The sequence below is a fragment of the Coptis chinensis genome, chromosome 4, assembly GCF_015680905.1.
Source record: "Coptis chinensis isolate HL-2020 chromosome 4, ASM1568090v1, whole genome shotgun sequence".
Taxonomy (NCBI): domain Eukaryota; kingdom Viridiplantae; phylum Streptophyta; class Magnoliopsida; order Ranunculales; family Ranunculaceae; genus Coptis; species Coptis chinensis.
In genome coordinates this window covers 97241610-97261822 of record NC_141459.1, presented here as the reverse complement: position 1 = coordinate 97261822, position 20213 = coordinate 97241610, and the positions used below count along the sequence as shown (strand labels likewise).

At 38.7% G+C, this 20213-nt stretch overlaps 1 protein-coding gene, 2 long non-coding RNA genes and 1 pseudogene across 4 annotated transcripts; 3 read left to right on the top strand and 1 right to left on the bottom strand.

Moving 5' to 3' along the window:
* Positions 1 to 628: 628 nt before the first annotated feature.
* LOC147506005 (plastid-lipid-associated protein 6, chloroplastic-like) lies at positions 629 to 3825 on the top strand. The gene is made up of 4 exons (XM_086558352.1): positions 629 to 894; positions 2782 to 3018; positions 3162 to 3288; positions 3425 to 3825. Exons 1-4 carry the CDS (start codon positions 676 to 678, stop codon positions 3640 to 3642), a joined length of 801 nt encoding a protein of 266 aa, XP_086414478.1. The 5' UTR covers positions 629 to 675; the 3' UTR covers positions 3643 to 3825.
* A 6446-nt stretch (positions 3826 to 10271) lies between these two features.
* Positions 10272 to 16266, top strand: LOC147506004 (kinesin-like protein KIN-10A; annotated as a pseudogene). Its single transcript, XR_015193550.1, has 6 exons — positions 10272 to 11905; positions 13207 to 13362; positions 13450 to 13552; positions 13651 to 13755; positions 13860 to 15538; positions 15825 to 16266. The product of XR_015193550.1 is annotated as a kinesin-like protein KIN-10A (transcript).
* Positions 16267 to 16859: 593 nt separating this feature from the next.
* LOC147506003 (uncharacterized) lies at positions 16860 to 18735 on the top strand. The gene is made up of 2 exons (XR_015220726.1): positions 16860 to 17409; positions 17749 to 18735. It is a non-coding gene; the product is annotated as an uncharacterized LOC147506003 (long non-coding RNA).
* On the bottom strand, positions 17803 to 18785 carry LOC147506002 (uncharacterized). Its single transcript, XR_015220725.1, has 2 exons — positions 18670 to 18785; positions 17803 to 18152 (listed from the first exon to the last, which is right to left on the bottom strand). It is a non-coding gene; the product is annotated as an uncharacterized LOC147506002 (long non-coding RNA).
* Between the last annotated feature and the right edge of the window lie 1428 nt (positions 18786 to 20213).

Here is a 20213-nt window from a genome sequence, read left to right as displayed (position 1 = left end):
GAGAGCGGCTCTTTATTAATTGGAGCATTGCTTATTGTTGCTCATTGTCTATAGTATTCAAGGAAAATGAAAAGAAATATCATTTGTTGCGCACTAGACATGTAATTGGAGAGAGCGTGGAAAGTCCGGCCAGCATATAGTGTTGAGCAAGTTCCGAACAAATATATCGATTTTCTTTGATTTGGGTGGCACATAGCCACATAGGGACCTAAACGGCTAAACCTGAGGTTACATATGATATGCCTAGTACCATGGTCCATATAAAATGGATCTTGGAGTTTTATGTGGTCATGACTCATGACACCATCAATTAATTGATTTGAGTACTTAATGTACTCTTCACCAAAAAAAAACGTACTTAATGTACTATGTGGTACATGAATTAATTTCACGATTAGTTACATCTTACCTTTAATGAGGTGACAATTGTAGCTCAATCATGAGCGATTATTGCTTCAAAATTTCAGTTCATCGGAATATTCATGCATGAATCCAACTGACCGACTTTTAAGTCCTTTGAAATTTCAACTCATTCCATGATCCATGGTCGCTGTCCTATCACATGGAACACGTGGCATCAACTTTTGTCAGTCCAATCATATCCACTTGTTAAATTGTGAAGTACAGGAGACTCCTCAAATCCATCAACAGAGACTTTTATACTCACTAATAACAATGGCTACTTCTCTTCTTCAACTCTCAGCTCTTCTTTCTCACTCTTCAACTTTGACTGACATGCCCACAAGACAATATATTCATTCAGTACCTAAAAAGTTTACTCATTCGAAGAGAAATAAGCTTACTCTTAAGTCCGCCCTTGGTGATTCCCCTGTGCTTGAACGCCCACCTAAGCCTCCAAAAGTACTTTATCCTGAATTGAAGTTCAAGTTACTGGTCAGTAGCTAATTCAATTCTATCACTTGGGCTTACTTGACTTTGTACTGTTGTGCCTTTTATGAAGTGGGCATGTTTTATTTTGCTTCTAGTCATTACATTCTTGTTGGATTGGATGATTTATTAGCTGGAAATATTGCGGAATCTCTAGAACAAATCAACTAGTGGAAACTTAATTCCCCAGTGAAAATTTACTATGGTATATGCAGACTGGTTTGGAAGTAGTTATATGGTTGGCAAAACTTAGAGTTTTTGCTTTGGGTTTAAATTATACTTGGATTTCGTATATTTCAAGCCTAGTCATTGTTTTCTCTCTTATAGATATAGTGAAGCAAGAAGTAGGTTTCCCATAAGTAAATCGTTTATCGATAATTATGTATCTTGATATTTGTGTCAACTAGTATGTAGGCTGAATAATTTGATTGGGAGTGTGGGAGACATGAATTATCAGTAAGTAGAAATAGTATAATGTAAGGAGAAGAGAAAAGAGGTGGTTCTAGCCATAACATTATATGTTCTAAACTTTCATGATAGCATAAACTTTGAAAACCTATTTCTTGGTTGATTGAAATTTAGAGCCTTTTATAAAGTGTTGGAAAAGAGCATTTTTTGCAGATTACTACTGACCAATTGTCCTTCACATCTGAGAACTGAAACACATCTTTACCTGATTATGCATTATCTATTTTCAGTGCTGAAATCACTTCCTAGTTGCTTGAATGAACTCACTCATATGTCCTAGGTATCTCACTCGAGCAACTGAAAAACTGAAAATCTAGTTTGAGCAACTGAAAAAACTGAAAATCTAGTTTGAGCAAGCCAAAAACTACGGAGAACATTCTTCTATCTTGTCGAAAGCATGTGATTGTGAAAGAAATGCAAAACGATTTTGCACCTTTGATAGTGCATGAGAACTTACACAAGTAGTTTATCTTGTTATGATAGGAAGAACACAACTATTGGAGGTACTACAAGGATGATTGCTTCGAGTAATATGAACTGCAATTTTAGTCTTGCTATATTTCACGATCTTTATCTCTGTCTCATTCTTTCTACATCTTAAAATTAGTCAATTAGCCTTTTGTTTTTTCGTGTGAGGCTAGTTTATTCCTGGAAACTTGAAAAATAGTTAGAAGAGAAAGGGAAACACGATGCCTATAGAGACTTGTTTGTTTTGTTTACATACATGAGAACCACATGTTGAGGCTAATTTCTCCTACTAGTTCACGCATTATCTATTCTCTAGAGAAGTATAAATTACATGAATATAGCTGAGAACCACTTTCATAAGGTAGTTCAAGCATGCGTAGTGCATTGTCTGATTAATGCTGAGCTGATATTGCTTTATGAATTCCTAGATTTACTATTGGCTTTTGTATAAAATTAGCGAGTGGGCATCTGTATATTTTTATATACCACCTCTGTAGTGAAAAGCTCAAAGGTTTCACCTTGAGAACTTAGCCCATCAAGTTGAGCAACCTAAAACAAGTCTAGACCTGGTGGCTGGTGCTAGAAAAGTTTGAGTTTTACAGTTTTACTCATCTTAATACTTAGCTTAGGAATAGCTTTTCAGAACGTTACCATACAGCATAAGTCATTGATAAAATTGCTTGCACAGTTTAGACTTCACGGATGATAGTTCATTCTTTCTAATTTTGAGCATATCAGTATATGACTTACCGTCTTCTTCTCACTGTACTTTTGCATGAAGATTAAGAAAACTGATCTGGTCAAATTTCTATAAATGCATTCAGATTTTCGAGCTCAACCATTTTGACAGCCCAAATATCTCTATTTCAATCCCTTTTAAATCTGCGTAAACATATTTCCACTGAATGTTCTATAATTTTTTGAAAATACATCCATGTATGAGGTGATCGAATGCAGAGTGCTGTTTCTGGGTTGAACAAAGGACTTGCTGCAACTGAAGAAGATAAGAAAAAAGTAGATGCTGCTGCCAAGGAACTTGAAGATGCCGGAGGTCTTGTGGACCTCTCGACTGATCTTGATAAACTCCAGGGAAGATGGAAACTGACATATAGCAGTGCATTTTCATCTCGTACTCTTGGTGGGAGCCGTCCTGGGCCTCAGTTAGGGAGATTGCTTCCAATAACTCTTGGTCAGGTATGTTGTGAGTGTTACACTCCTAATATCCTTATCGTTTGTATGACAGTATAAATGATGTCGTCTAACATCCAAATTTACAGTACAGTAAAATTGGATAGATTTCTTAATCAAGTGAACATTAATTACTCTTGCTTGACCAGGTTTTCCAACGGATCGATATCTTGAGCAAAGATTTTGATAACATAGTAGAACTTCAGTTAGGCACTCTGTGGCCTTTTCCACCTATAGAAGTGACAGCCACTTTAGCACACAAGTTTGAATTGATAGGTTGGTTGCATAGCTCAATTGTTCTATCATGCATAACAATGTGCTCCTAATAGTTCTATGCAGCACTTCTTTTAGCCAAATTTCTTTTCTTCAAAAGGATCTTGTATTGAATTTTGTTCTCTGTTGATATGATTAGGGTCTGCTGTAATAAAAATAGTATACAAGAAAACAAGTATCAAGACAACAGGAACCTTATCGCAGCTTCAACCCTTTGAGCTGCCTCAGCTTCCAGAAGCAATTAGGCCTTCATCTAATGATAGAGGAAGAGGTGAGTTTGAAGTTACATACATTGATGCTGACACCCGCATCACCAGAGGAGATAGAGGTGAGTTGAGGGTGTTTGTGATTTCTTAAGCTCAACAAAGTTTAGAGCACCTTTCTTCAATAGTTTAACACTATAAACTGTGTATGAAAATTTCATATGGTATATACAGAGAAAAATTATAGAAAGAAGATTGTAATTTTGCCTTGAAAGGGTGTGAAAGGTGACATAGAGAATATTTTCGAAAATATGAATATATGACTTCTCTTTCTTTATCCTTTTTGTGGTGCCACAAACTTTGTCCAATGTACTGCTGTATATAGCAAAATCATTCAGACAGTGCATCGTCTCTCAAATTATACTATACATAGGTCAGCTGCCATTCATTTGAAATTTTATTTTCCTTTCCAAATTTCCTCTCTTCCTTTTGAGATATAGAATATTTTAGAAGATTAAAAGTTTTTTTTGTTTTGTTTTGTTTTGTTTGTTTTGTTTTTTTTTTTTTTTTTTTATTTTTCACTGAGCAAAAATTTGTATTGACAAAAGGTGGTGGGGAGAGTACATGAAGAGTTACTTACATTCTACGCACACAGTAGCACTCACTATAAGAATTTAACAAAACTTATAATAAACATGTTCTGGAACCTCCTATTTGGTTATCCATGGGGTTTTACATTAAAAATAACTTGATCATTGTCTTGCAAACTGATCGAGTACTTTGCCAATTGATTTGTTGTGAAATTGGCTTCTCTCCCATCTTGAGTCAATTTTGATAGTCTAAAAAGATTTATGCATCTCTGCTTCATACACTAAGGTACACTTGAAGTTCCAAAAGCATTAACCGTAGATATCGAAGTCCGACTCCACCGATACCTTCTTCCAATTTCTCTTAATAGCATACTCCACCGCCTCTAAAATTGCTAAACATTCGGTTATGAAATTAGCCCCGATGTCTAATATTTTTTCAAAGAATCGCTAGGAACACACATTCATAATTTCTAAAGCACACACCATAGCTCGAAGGCCAGGATTACCACAAGAAGCCCCATCAACATTAACTTTTATGATGTCACCCTCGGGTGGGTACCATTTGCAATCCTTGATCCTAGGAGCCCTCCCTAGCTTATCTTGCAAACCCTAATTCTTCAAGATACGAAACTCACTACCCCTACTTTTCATCTGACCGGCCCGTAGCAAGGCAGCAAGAGAAATGGATAATAGTTCTCAATTGTGCTTTTTTTTGACATAGACTCAACTGTGTTCCCTTCAAAGATGCATCGATTTCTACTTCTCCAGTTGATGACCATGCCTGCTAATACCGCCGACACCCACAACTGCTTAACAAGAGAACCACTTCTTCTATGTAGCCTAAGTGCCTCCAAAATTTTTGCAAAATTGCCATTACATCCAAACTGAAATCCAGCCCATTCTCATAACTTCTTTGCCTCTGTACAATCCCACAAAATATGTTGGAGTGTATCAGCCGCATTACATCCCATGTAGCATCTGGAAACTAGTTTAACACCTCTTTTTTGGAGAGACTCATCAGTAGCATCACAGTTCCTCAATAGTTTCCAAGCAGTACCTGAGATCTTTGGTTGCAACCAATTGTGCCACAAATGTTTGCACCACCAAAAGACTGGTGCTTTCCTTCTAATTGACTCAAATGCAGATTGAACCGAAAATTGACCTTGTTGGTCAGGCTTCCAAGTCGCATGGTCTGCCCCATTGATAATAGGCAATTGATTTAAGTTAAAATCTGCAATCATAAGAATGACTTGAAGAGTTCAAGGGATAGACCATGCACCGGGGGAGAGAGTACATGAAGAGTTACTTACATTCTACGCACACAGTAGCACTCACTATAAGAATTTAACAAAACTTATAATAAACATGTTCTGGAACCTCCTATTTGGTTATCCATGGGGTTTTACATTAAAAATAACTTGATCATTGTCTTGCAAACTGATCGAGTACTTTGCCAATTGATTTGCTGTGAAATTGGCTTCTCTCCATACTGGAGTCAATTTGCAGTAGTCTAAAAGATTTATGCATCTCTGCTTCATACACTAAGGTACACTTGAAGTTCCAAAAGCATTAACCGTAGATATCGAAGTCCGACTCCACCGATACCTTCTTCCAATTTCTCTTAATAGCATACTCCACCGCCTCTAAAATTGCTAAACATTCAGTTATGAAATTCGTCTGATGTCTAATATTTTTTCAAAGAATCGCTAGGAACACACATTCATAATTTCTAAAGCACACACCATAGCTCGAAGGCCAGGATTACCACAAGAAGCCCCATCAACATTAACTTTTATGATGTCACCCTCGGGTGGGTACCATTTGCAATCCTTGATCCTAGGAGCCCTCCCTAGCTTATCTTGCAAACCCTAATTCTTCAAGATACGAAACTCACTACCCCTACTTTTCATCTGACCGGCCCGTAGCAAGGCAGCAAGAGAAATGGATAATAGTTCTCAATTGTGCTTTTTTTTGACATAGACTCAACTGTGTTCCCTTCAAAGATGCATCGATTTCTACTTCTCCAGTTGATGACCATGCCTGCTAATACCGCCGACACCCACAACTGCTTAACAAGAGAACCACTTCTTCTATGTAGCCTAAGTGCCTCCAAAATTTTTGCAAAATTGCCATTACATCCAAACTGAAATCCAGCCCATTCTCATAACTTCTTTGCCTCTCAGACAATCCCACAAAATATGTTGGAGTGTATCAGCCGCATTACATCCCATGTAGCATCTGGAAACTAGTTTAACACCTCTTTTTTGGAGAGACTCATCAGTAGCATCACAGTTCCTCAATAGTTTCCAAGCAGTACCTGAGATCTTTGGTTGCAACCAATTGTGCCACAAATGTTTGCACCACCAAAAGACTGGTGCTTTCCTTCTAATTGACTCAAATGCAGATTGAACCGAAAATTGACCTTGTTGGTCAGGCTTCCAAGTCGCATGGTCTGCCCCATTGATAATAGGCAATTGATTTAAGTTAAAATCTGCAATCATAAGAATGACTTGAAGAGTTCAAGGGATAGACCATGCACCGGGGGAGAGAGTACATGAAGAGTTACTTACATTCTACGCACACAGTAGCACTCACTATAAGAATTTAACAAAACTTATAATAAACATGTTCTGGAACCTCCTATTTGGTTATCCATGGGGTTTTACATTAAAAATAACTTGATCATTGTCTTGCAAACTGATCGAGTACTTTGCCAATTGATTTGCTGTGAAATTGGCTTCTCTCCATACTGGAGTCAATTTGCAGTAGTCTAAAAGATTTATGCATCTCTGCTTCATACACTAAGGTACACTTGAAGTTCCAAAAGCATTAACCGTAGATATCGAGTCTGACTCCACCGATACCTTCTTCCAATTTCTCTTAATAGCATACTCCACCGCCTCTAAAATTGCTAAACATTCAGTTATGAAATTCGTCTGATGTCTAATATTTTTTCAAAGAATCGCTAGGAACACACATTCATAATTTCTAAAGCACACACCATAGCTCGAAGGCCAGGATTACCACAAGAAGCCCCATCAACATTAACTTTTATGATGTCACCCTCGGGTGGGTACCATTTGCAATCCTTGATCCTAGGAGCCCTCCCTAGCTTATCTTGCAAACCCTAATTCTTCAAGATACGAAACTCACTACCCCCTACTTTTCATCCGACCGCCCGTGGCAAGGCGAAGAGAAATGGATAATAGTTCTCAATTGTGCTTTTTTGACATAGACTCAACCGTGTTCCTTCAAAGATGCATCGATTTCTACTTCTCCAGGTTGATGACCATGCCTCGCTAATACCCGTACCCACAACCGCTAACAAGAGAACCACTTCTTCTATGTAGCCTAAGTGCCTCCAAAATTTTTGCAAAATTGCCATTACATCCAAACTGAAATCCAGCCCATTCTCATAACTTCTTTGCCTCTGTACAATCCCACAAAATATGTTGGAGTGTATCAGCCCGCATTACATCCCATGTAGCATCCGAAAACTAGTTTAACACCTCTTTTTTGGAGAGACTCATCAGTAGCATCACAGTTCCTCAATAGTTTCCAAGCAGTACCTGAGATCTTTGGTTGCAACCAATTGTGCCACAAATGTTTGCACCACCAAAAGACTGGTGCTTTCCTTCTAATTGACTCAAATGCAGATTGAACCGAAAATTGACCTTGTTGGTCAGGCTTCCAAGTCGCATGGTCTGCCCCATTGATAATAGGCAATTGATTTAAGTTAAAATCTGCAATCATAAGAATGACTTGAAGAGTTCAAGGGATAGACCATGCACCATCAGAGATAATACTGCTAACCTTAGCTTTACAGCCCTTAAGAACCTCTGGTTGTAATTGTAGCCTCTGTTGAATTGATTGGTCCCCAATCCAACAATCTCTCCATAGATCTACCTTCTCACCTGAACCCAAAATCTACTGAGCCTTGCAAGAAACTTCAGGCAAAGCCCACTTAATTCTTGACCATATAGTAGACTTTGCATAGTAGTTTATCAACTCCCCCTCTCTAGTAAAGACCTTCTTTCTCATGAAAACAGAATAATCATCATCATTAAAACTTATATGCCAAGCTAATTTCATTAACAAAGCCAGATTTAATCTCTTTCAATCTTTTGATACCGAGACCACCATCTTTTTGAGGTTTGCAAACTTTTTCCCACGAGGTTGTCATTAGTCTTTTTGTAGTTGGATTGCCCGTCTAGAGAAAATTCCTTAATAGTTCTCCGGCTTCTTTTATAATATTTACAGGTCACTTGTAGACTCCCATGTTGTACACCAGAATACTAGACAGGACCGACTTTATGAGAACACTCATCTCTTGAAACAATAGTAATTTTCCTCTCCAACCCGTAATCCTCTTTTTGATCTTGTCTAGCTGGGGAGTTAACACAACTCTAGTAACCTTACCTTTGATCAACGACACCCCCAGATATTTCTTGGGTAAAGCTCCCACTTGAATATTCAAAATATGTTGCAAGTGATGTCTTCTTTCCATATTCGTACCCCCAACAAACATCATACTCTTATTCTTGTTCATCATCTGACCCGACGAAACTTGATATCTCTCCATAAAATCAGCTATGTTGGACACACTTCTAGCATCCCTTTTTGTTAAAAATAATGGCATCATCTCATCTGATACGTGAGTAGGGCTAGCAATCCCTTTAACCATTGTAAGAGGTTTAGATAATCCTGTCACCCTCAATATGTTGAGACCCTTGCTCAAAGAGTCATCTGCTAGCGCAAACAACAGCAAGGAAAGATGATCCCTCTGCCTTAAACCTCTTTTTGGCTCTATGAACCCAATAGGACCTCCATTCAACAAAATAGACAACCTAGTTGTGCTAAGGAGAGCCAGAATTAGCCTATTCCATTTTTATGAAAAACCAAATCTGTTCAAAACCTCGAACAAGAAATCCCAACTCAACGTGTCATAAGCCTGAGTTATGTCCACCTTGATAGCTATACTCCCACCATATCTCTTCTTATCCAGTTCATTTATCATTTCCGATGCAAAACCAATACTAGCTTGAGAGTTTCTGCCTTTGATAAATCCACTTTGTTCTTTCGAAACCAGGTCATCGATGATAGTATTGAGCCTTTGTTGTATAATTTTGGAGAAGATCTTGATCAGAAAGTTACTCATACATATAGGTTTGTACTGAGATAACTTAGAAGCACTCCTATCTTTTGGAACTAAAGTAATGAAACTCGCATTGCCACCATTGGGTATGATACCTTCCCTGAAAAAAGATTTGACCGCATTACAAGCATCATACCTGATCAAATCCCAGCAATGAACATAGAAGTGGCCATTGTATCCATTGGGGATTGGAGAGCTGGTAGCCTTCATGTCATTCACTGCTGTCCAAATTTCACACTCTGTGGGAATTGCACACAACATCATATTGTCTGCATCTGTTACTTTGTGTGGGATCAAATTCAGTAGCTCTTTATCTATATTCACCTCCTTATACAAGAACTTGTCAGTATAATATTGGATAATGTAATGGGAGATATCAGCTTGACTGTGTAGTAGGACATTATCTTTAGTTTGCAATTCCAATATTAGAGACTTGGTCTGCCTTATTTGACATAATCTGTGAAAATAAACCGAATTCTTGTTGTTACCATTCAACCAAGAATTTTTGTTCTTCATCTTCCAAAAAGTACTTTTGTTCTTTCTCAAGGCAATAGCGAGCCTCTTCCTTCAATTCTCTTCCATTTCGGTTTTGCATCGATCATTTGTAGGGTCATTGTCAAACTTCAGCTTTGTGCCAATGCAAAACTGCTTGGGCTTTGCTTCTTATTCATACGGAAAATGGGGAGCCCTCAACATAAAGGCGCCAGGAACACTTCATGAAATCTTTGAACTCTTTATGCCTAGTCCATGCTTGGTTGAATCTGGATGGTACATTGTGCGGTCTAGGAATGTGGGCCACTACCCCCAATAATGGAGCATGATCAGACCTCTCTCTAGAACCCACCTTATACCTCCAACCACCAAATTTTTGAATCCACGCCTAATTATAGAACACTCTATCAAGCCTAGCAAGAATCCTCCCGGAGCCATGATGATTATTACACCATGTATACTTGAGACGCACCACTAAGCTGCAAATGACAGTTATTGTACCAATTTAAAAACTCTAGAATCGAAGACCTTCTAAGAGCCAGACCCCCCTTTTTTCTCATCATTATGTAAAAGACAACATTAAAATGAGTCAGACCCCCCTTTTTCTCATCATTATGTAAGACAACATTAAAAGTTTTTTACTTCCCATACATTCTTTATTTTTTCAGTTTGACATTTCATTTGAGTGCGAGTGTTTCACATTTTTTTTTGTGAACCTTTCATGTTCCTGTTCCTATGACACTTATCAAATATTCAAATATCCTTATGCCTCTCTACTAGCTGGAGGCTATCAGGACATTATGTGCTATAATTCTGATTGCTCACGCTTGTGAGAGTGCATTACATCTCTCGCTTCCCTTGCAGGATCTCAAGTCTCAACGCAGATGCCACTGTGCATTCCAGCTAATCAAGCAAAATGTAAAATATATATCAAGTGATTCTACCTCTGGAAAATGAACATAATCCTCTTGGACGGTTCGCTATGGAAAAATAAGTAGAATAAAAAAAATAAGTCAAGGGTACGTCATGACGTTATGTATGGCTTAGAAAGTTTGGAGCGTGTGGTGCTTTTGAGTCTAAAAATTGTTCAATCCTCGTTAAGTCAAAACCAGAGTTTGACACATGCTATACAGATCCACTTCTGCCACTGTCGCACGCACTAATAAATCTGATGATCAACTTATAACCGTTGATTAACATTTTCAAACCCAATCATTACACCAAATTAAAAATCACGAGAAAAGTTCCATAAGGAGCGTAGTACAAAATAATCATCACCATCTTTACACTCTTGCCAAATATAGTCGTTACAATTTACAAACCTAAACGGCTATATTTCATTTTTTAAAATTTCAAATATCCTCCCAAATCTTTCCTCTTTTCTCTCTCACTTTCAATTCGACATTCACAAACACCACTTTCCTTCTTCATTCCATCTTTCTTTCTCAATCCTCATTCTTCTTCTTCTTCTCAAACTCAACATTCTTGTCTGTAAATCATCGAGAAAACTTGACTTGACCCTTTTCTTGAAATCTTCTTCCAATGGCACCAACACAAACACCAAAGTCTCTACATTCTACAACAACCCCATCAAGAACACCACAATCTAAACATCGTTTACACTTTAACTCAGCAAAAGGCACACACCCATCACCAAATCCAGCACTTAAAGAAACTGCGTTAGCCGAACACCCTGTCGAAGTTGTAGGCCGTATATGCGATTACCCTGACCAGAAAGAAAAGCCCATTTCAGCCTTGAACATATCTTCTGACCGGTGTAGTATTAGGGTCAGAACTGAAATTGGGTATAGGGATTTTAGCCTTGACGGTGTTTCTGTATCTAGAGATGAAGATCTTGATATGTTTTATGAGAAATTTATTAAGTCTAGAATAAGTGGTGTGAAGTTGGGGGAGAAATGTACTATTATGATGTATGGGCCAACTGGTTCAGAAAAAGAGTCATACTATGTTTGGGTGTGTAAAAGCAACCTGGAATTGTTTATAGAGCTTTGAAAGATATTTTGGGTGATGAAAATGAGATGGATGGTGTGCATATTGGGCTTGGGTCGTTTGTTCAAGTGTCTGTTTTGGAGATTTATAATGAGGAGATTTATGATCTTATGTCGAATAATAGTGGGGGTGGATTAGGTCTTGGCTGGCCCAAAGGCAATGCATCGAAGGTAATTACTTTTCTTAATCTTTGCTAGTTTGTTGTTGTGTCCTTGAATGTAATGGGTCTATTAATTATGAAGTATGTAGTTGTGTGTTGATTCGATCATAAGAAAACCAATTGAAAAAATAGTTATACCAGTTGTGGGAAAATGATAGTAGAGTTAACTTAGGCCAGACACATGGATTAGGTAGTTATGCACTAAGTGCAAACATAGACGAAAATAGTAGTACCAGTTGCATGAATGGAATATTACATCAAAAGCATTACATTTAATATTATATTGATGGACAATTTTAAAAGCACAAAGTAGGAGATATTTTGTGAAAGTGCTCATCATAACAATTCGGGAGGACAGTCAACAAGTTGGGAAGTTAGAGAATGAAAAGTGCATAACATGATTGGTTGTGTAGGAGAAAAAGTTAACATGAATACCTAGGTCTAGTTCTAGCTGAATTGAGATAATAATCTTAAAATAGGGCTCCCTTCGTAAGTAGCAGTGTTAGTAGTTAGTACTTTTTACAAGTGGTTTATCACTAGGTGTGAGTGAGACCTTTATTATGTGGGAATGGATGCTATCAGCTTTTGTAGTTAGGTAATATTAAGTACTACTATTTTTGTTAAAATGCTCATGATAACCTCTCGTGATTGAAGATTAAAAGTTACAGAAGGTTAGGTGCGTAACATGTGATGGCTTGTGTAAGAGTCCCTAATCCTAGTTATAAATAATATATAATAACTGTTCCAGAGCGGCATTCAAGAAATCAGTTCGATCCTATTCTGTTGCTGTGGTAGTTAAGCAAAGTATCATGGTAAAATTTGTTTTTTCTATCAAGATATGGTTTCCTTCTTTTGTAGCTTTTTGCCTATCATTGTTACAACTTTCAAGAACAAAAAAGTTTTTGTAATGTTGGTGTTGAGAGCTTTCTTCTATTTAGAGAAAAGATGGTAGATTATTAAAGGGTTCTGCTCAAACGGATTGAAACAATTCAATTATCTTTGACAAAGTTCAATGTGTTATAGTTTTATATGAAGCTTTTCACTTGATCAGTAAGTTATCGTCGACACTGCGGAATTTATTTACTGTAGCATCGAATGTGGTTCTATTCCCCATACTTGTTAAATTATTTCTAGTAACTGGATCATATTTTGCTAAGATGATTGAGAAAACTTTGTTATTTTCTCCTGGAAGTCGTACTTTCTTTACTTTATTGTTTTAGCTTAACTTTTGCGCTTTAGTAGTCAAGTTTGCTATGTTCATAGGAGCTTAGATTCTGGTATGGTGTCTTATACTATATATTTTTCTTGTAGGTAGGACTTGAAGTGATGGGAAAGAAAGCAAAGAATGCAATTTTTCTCTCTGGAAATGAAGCTGGTAAAATATCAAGAGAAGTGGCAAAAGTGGAGAAGCAGAGGATTGTAAAAAGTACGCTTTGCAACGATAGGAGCTCAAGAAGCCACTGCATGGTTGGTCATTCTGACATTGATCTATCCGTTTTTGGTTCTACTTGAAATCATTTCTGTTAGATTGACTTGACATCCGATATATTGCAGATAATTCTGGATGTCCCTACAGTAGGAGGTCGACTGATGCTTGTCGACATGGCTGGTTCTGAAAATATTGAGCAAGCTGGCCAAGTTGGATTTGAGGCAAAAAAAATTCAGGTAAAAATATTGTGTCTTGTAGTTGGAACAGCGTAGATGATGTTAGTTTCGATGTTTTTGTTTTGTTGTATGACACTAATCTAATGTTACTGCAAACAGCAAAGATCAACCAAGGAAATATAGCGCTGAAGAGAGTGGTTGAGTCCATATTCTCATGTTCCATTCAGAGATAGCAAATTAACTATGCTGCTGCAGGTAACTCCCATTTCTCTCCACAGTGTAGGTGTTTGGATACCTTCAAGATGCAATTAGGGCTTTCATTTAAGAATTATTCCTGTAATTTCATTTTCCGTCTGTAGGACTCCTTTGAAAACGACAAATAAAAAATATTGATGATATTGTGTGCCAGTCCAGATCCCAAGGAAATGCACAAGACTATTTCCACTCTTGAATATGGGGCAAAATCGAAGTGCATTGTTCGTGGTGGTCATACACCAAACAATGATAAAATAGGTTCAGAGGATGGTTCTTCTGTGATTTTGGGTTCAAGGATTGCTGCCATGGACCAATTTATTATAAAGTTACAGATGGAGAATAGACACAGGGAAAAGGAACGTAATGAAGCCCACAAGGAGCTTATGAAGAAAGAAGAAGAAGTAGCAGCACTAAGGGCTAAGCTTGAGCTGATGGAAAGGAGGAAACCAGTTGAGAGTGAAGAGGAGATCAACCTGAAGATCAAAGAAAGGGAAAAGATTCTGAAACTTGAATTAGACAAGAAGTTACAAGAGTGTCAGAAAATGGCAGATGAGTTTGTTGAACTGGGGAAGAGGCGAATGGAGGAGAAGATCTTGCAGCAGCAGAAAGAGCATGAGTTATTGAGGAGGCGGTTAGAGGAACTGGAAACTGAGCTACAGCAGTCAAGGGACAAAACTGGACATGACAAAGTACGAGAAGTAGAGGGTAGTGGATTTGCAAAAAGACTGCTGGAACTCTATGCAGATGCAGATCAAGGGATGGAAAAGTCAATGGATTTGGATATGGGGGACCAGCAACCCTTGGTCGTTCATGAGGTGAAACAGGTGGACAAGGGTGTTTCACAACATAAAACTTATGGAAGTCTTGATGGGCTGTCTCATCATTTGACCGATACGGAAGTTGAAGAAGATGGTGATATGATTGCTCCAAAATTTACAGAGAAGGTATACTTGAGCACAGTATTTGAGGAAGACAAGGAAGGACAAGACAAAGACGATGCAGAAGACATAGAAGTGAAGAAAGAAGTAGTGGAAGAATCTTCTGTACACTTCAGTAGGAAAATAGCTGATGCTGGTGCCCATTTGAATATCGATAAAGATTCTGTTGTCAGTCCTCAGAATATACAGATAAGGAAGCCTTATACTGGAAGCATTGAAAGGCCTGACTATTGTAGTGTTGGAAAGTTGGAGCAGAGTGGGGTGGGTCTTGGATCGATGGATAACCTAGAAAGCGCAAAAGATCCAGCCTCAGTATGAAAAACAAGAATTCAAAACATTTTCCAACTTTGTGGGGGCCACAGGGAGCTTGCTCAGCATATCACAATCCCTACACCTTGTAAGACAAAAGCTGAATTCACTGATGTTCGATCATCACCCACAGCAGTGCCTAATGAGGAATCAGTTGTAAAAATACTTTCGCTCTTCAGACTGCTCCTGCACCAGAGTTTGGGCATAACTATCGAGTTTTGTCTGATGTAACGACAAACACCATGGAGCCATTTGTGCTACTCAAGTTTTCGAATGAGCAGAACTTAGTAGAATCCCAGCTCAAGAAAGGCCAGATCTCCTTCGAAACAGTAGGAGACATGAAAGAAAATAGTATGCCGGAGGAGGAAATGATTACTGCCTCAGTTAAATGGGAGCCCTAAAAAGAATGCCCTGGGGAATTCATCACAAAGTTGAAGGTGGTAAAGGATTGCACCCTTGCTGATCTGCGGAAACTTATAGAGATTAACCTTGACAAGGAAACTATCAAGCAAGGATTCAGCTTTCTCATGCTCGGAGTAAGTACTTCTGAACAGTAATCACTTTTATTTTCTTTATTTATTTCTAGTTGTCAGTGGTCATCCACTTATCCTCGTCATACTGGTGGACACTCGGTTTTTTAAATTACAAAGAAATTTGCTTCAGTTTAGTTTTTATGAACTCGGAAGATAAGATTGTTTAAACATTATTCTTACGAGTTAAACAGAATTTGGGTACTCTTGCAGTTTCTAAGTTTGTTTACCGGCGTTTACATGCTGAGTTCCTTTTTCTAAAACAATGTACATTTTTTGTTTTTGACTACAGGATCCCCCTGGTGCTCCAGTTATAAAGGAGAAAGAAGCAACAGTTATACAGGATCACTCGACTTGTTTGCGTCCACTTAAGATCATCCAACGGCCTAATAATCTCCCATTTAGCTCACTGGAGAATAAACTTCAAGTTTCTTCTAAATCACCATCAGCTGTTGATAGCTTCTCACCTAAACTAGGGCAATGTTTAAGCCCGTCTTGTTGTATCAGTACTGTGCTGAGGTAGATCATTAAAATTCCCATGACTTGTGAAACATTGGTTTGTATATGACTTGACTGTTGAGATCAGCCCATTTCAAGTGAATGGAGTAGTTTCTTGCAGGATTGTGGTTTGTATTTATCTGTCGTATTGAATTTAGTTCGGGTGAATTACTTGTATCAGATCAAACTATTTTTTTGTATGAATTTTGGTTATCTTTTCTGAAAGAAGTAACGATTCTCAATTCCCTCTGTGCGGTTTACTAGACACTTTTTTACTTAAAGACTAACGTATGTGGAATTTAGGTTTAGTAGTGCTTTAGTGAAAATTAATACGTAACCAAGACGGATCAACTGTCGGAGACGGGTATATCCTTTATCAGCTTCTAATATTAGAAAATGCAGATCTTAGCAGGATGTCTAAAACTATTGAGAACTTAGAGCTCGCTTTTCCCTTTCAGCATAGCACATCTAAAGTTTTAGCAGAGATCCTCATAGGTCTTGCTACTAAATCAGATTACTAGGAACGAGCTTGCAGCAACATCCAAGTAAAGCAGGGTTTCTAGTAAAAGATTAAGAAACGCAGCTTCTGTTCATACAGCAGACAGAGACACACAGTGTGCTAATTATAGTTTATAATACCATCATCGACTGAACTGAACTGGTGCTAATTATAGTTTAACGCACACTCATCGATTGCTTTAAGCTTATTCTTTTTTAGTGAACTGAACTGTTATGGAATGAGAGTTATCTTGAAGAGATGAACCGTGTAGAAAGTAGAAACCAAGTAGTCAAGCTGGACAAACTAGGGCGGAGTTCAGAGTTAAAAACACCACTCCAAACAATATATGTAACTGTACGGCTTCAGCAATCCTCTCTACTATCTTGAAACAAGATATTGTGCGTGAAATTGAACACTGTATTATTAAGAATTGAGCATCCTGACCAAGGATCAAAGGAGAATTGTGAAATCGCAGAAATCTTGATAAGCAAGAAACGGATAGTATATTACTATGAACTATGTTCGGAGCACTTCAATTTTGGGCAAATCAATCGCTTCTTGAAAAGAACGTCTTGAAGGATGCTTGCATTCAAGACAGTGGGATAGCCAGTTGGAAACAAGAAGATTAAATATCATAAAGCTTTGGCAGTCTTCTAAATATTCGGTTTCCATCTGATACCTAATTGACAAACAGATACATATAACTAAATGTTGGCAACTTGTTTCACACAACATTGAAAATTCCGGTCACCCAGTCACACAATTCAAAAGAATACAACCTATTGATGTTAACTCCCTTTCAACGATTGCCGGAATCCAACAAACATGAGACTGAACCTACGACAGCATCCCATTCTAAAACTTTAAGAAGAAGCACTTGGTGTGGATAACATGCACAGAGGGACTTCAAAGGTGGAGGATTACAACCATTTGGAGGGAAGGAAACTTCACGGCGGACTTGCTGGCCAAACAGGGAGTATCTTTGACGGAGAATGAGGAGTGTATCACTGTTGGTAGGCCAATCTGGCTGCACAAGTGGGAAGCTCCATTCCAAATATTTTTCCGATTTGTATGAGTTTGTAATAGGTTATGATATAGACATGACTTGTAGAGAATGAAATAGGGGGGCAGCATGTTGCCCACCCTATACACCATCCCCTTTTGTACGTCTGTTACAGTTTTAATGAATTCAAACTTACCAAGCAAAAAAAAAAAAAAGGTGATATCACCAACAACTCAATAACCTCTTTAAAAATAAATAAGAAAAAGCATCAACACATTCAACAGTAGATTTATTAGTTGGTTTACAGCATAAACCAAATACTTCCATTAAACTTAAGCATGTAGTACATCAGAGACAATATATGCTCGTTACATAGAAAGTAAACACCACAATGTAAAATCAGAATTGTAATACTGCTTTCTAGGAGTTCTAGCTAGAAGTTCAACAGAAGAAATGATAATATATCTTTTCATTGCACCCTGCATCGTGTGACATAGGAATTGAGCTCAAGCTTTGTGCTTATGAAATCATTTGATCGCATACACCAAACAATCCACCTTCACCAAAGCCATGTCTAATAAGTGCATGTTCTGCCTAGCTTCTGTGGCCATTCTATTCACCTTTGTTACCATTCCATGTGGCATATGTTATTCATTGGCGATCTCGATAATCAAATTCCGGATAATGAAATAATAATTACAAATCTAAGATATGTTAGAACAATAATTACAAATCTAAGATATGTTAGAACAACCATTCTCGGCTTAGGTGTGGGGTGTGGCATAGAGAAGTGGTGGGTAGATTGAGTTTTGATTGAGTTTTGAAATTTGGGTTTCAGTGAAACCATAGGATTTTAAGAGGGAGAGAACTGAGTCAGAGAGGGCATAGTACAAATGATTTCCTGCACCAATGTCCTGCACAACCAGGTTTCTCCCATGATAGGTTTATACAGAGAAAACACGGAAGAGTACAATTTTAACTCTTTCATTATACCAAATCCCTCACCCAATTGAACAAAGGATCTAATCGATCGAAAACAAAGCAAACTAAATATACAGCATAACAAACCAAGGCCATCTTCCAGCTTAAAATTTAACGTATACTAACTTATAAATGAACTGGTATCTAGTTGCTAACCTGTTGTAAGACGAGAAACAATGATTAGAATATCCAGCCCTTACATGAACAAAAACCGCATCCCACATTAGGTCTTGGATTCTTGGAACCCCTTTTAACGGGTCGGGTCAATTAGGTCTTAGCCCATCCAAGAAACCCAAGTCCACCTGTTAGAAGAGACCTATATGGATACGGTTCTATTAGTTTTACTCAGTCAAATTCCTAAGACTCAAAACCTAACCCAGACCTGCCATCTATACTTTTCTCTTTACCTCTTTTCCCTATCAAAGACTCGATCCTTGTTTTTCAATGCAGCGACGCCAGCCCAAAGCTGAAACAGTTAGTGTATAGACTGTGATTACAACCTCCAATCTTCTTCCCCTCTCCTCTTCTCTTTCTCTTTTTCTTTTCACCTTTTTCTCTCTCTCTCGGCTCCTCACTGCCTTATATCCTCTTTCTTTCCACGCATCGCGGCGTTACCCCGGCGGTTCACGGTGCCGCTCTCCCACTCTCCACGTTTAGCGGTTTCCAGGCGGTTGGGATCCGCTTTGATCGATCCTGTGCACCACGTCTTCTAACGCTATACCGCATCCGTCCCTTTATCACCACTAACCTCCTAGGTCGGTATACGTCCTATCTGAGATGCCCTCTCTCCGCCCCCATTGTTGGTCCGCGACGGGCGATGGTGCCGAGAACTCCTTTTTCTCTTTCCGTACACCCTCTGCTGAATTCTTCTTGTTTGATCCTCCCACTTCGACATATTCCCTTTTTTCCCGGCCGCGTGTTCCACGTGCTTCCTCTCAGATATTGCCAACCGGAAATCTGGCGTATCTGGCGCCGCAGCGCCTCGTGGGCCCGCCCAAACCGAGACCACACGCCCCCTATTCCTTTGGTTCTCTTTCGGTCAGTTACTCTTTTGCCCCTGCCCCCTCAAATCCCGCTTAAATCTCTTTCTCCTCTCACAACCCTCAAAAACCCTCAACAGTAAACCCTCGCCATTTTTCTCTTCAACCTTCACTTCATCTTCTTCAACCTCTTTTCCCTTTCCGATTACTTTTCTTGGCGACCTCCCAAGACGTCTTGGTTCGCTCCCCTTGCTTTGGCCCTCTTGTTCTGGGTTTGTCTTTTAGCTTCATTTCCTTTCCTCTCGTAATTTGTGCATTCACTTGTTTATTTTGGAAGTGCTTCCTCATTATCTTCTTTTCCTAGATTAGCGATCCATCTTTTTCTCAATTTCCCTCCTTGCCTTTGTTTCCATTATGCCTTCATCGAATGTGAGGGTCATCTCCTCCACCCAATCCTCCGCCACCACATCGGGCCCATCTGGATCCTCGACCCCTAGGTCTAGCCATCAATCAGCGGACGGATCTGAATCCCGACTTCAAACTCTACCGATCCCACCGTGTTCCCTCTACTTCCGGTGGGATCACCTTCTCTCGTCATCCCAAAATAGTCCTATTACCGGACCCAATCTAGATGCCGTTAAGGCCGCTTTTACGGCATTCCGGTGGCGTTAATCTCGAACATGTGCCGGCGTCACCCACTTCCCTCACTTAGTATCGCCC

What these genes read in the sequence shown, in the direction of transcription:
- LOC147506005 (XM_086558352.1), top strand. Translation starts at nt 676, where the DNA reads ATGGCTACTTCTCTTCTTCAACTCTCAGCTCTTCTTTCTCACTCTTCA. An exon ending in AATTGAAGTTCAAGTTACTG is followed by an intron (nt 895 to 2,781) that starts GTCAGTAGCTAA and finishes GATCGAATGCAG; the next exon opens with AGTGCTGTTTCTGGGTTGAA. An exon ending in ACACAAGTTTGAATTGATAG is followed by an intron (nt 3,289 to 3,424) that starts GTTGGTTGCATA and finishes TGATATGATTAG; the next exon opens with GGTCTGCTGTAATAAAAATA.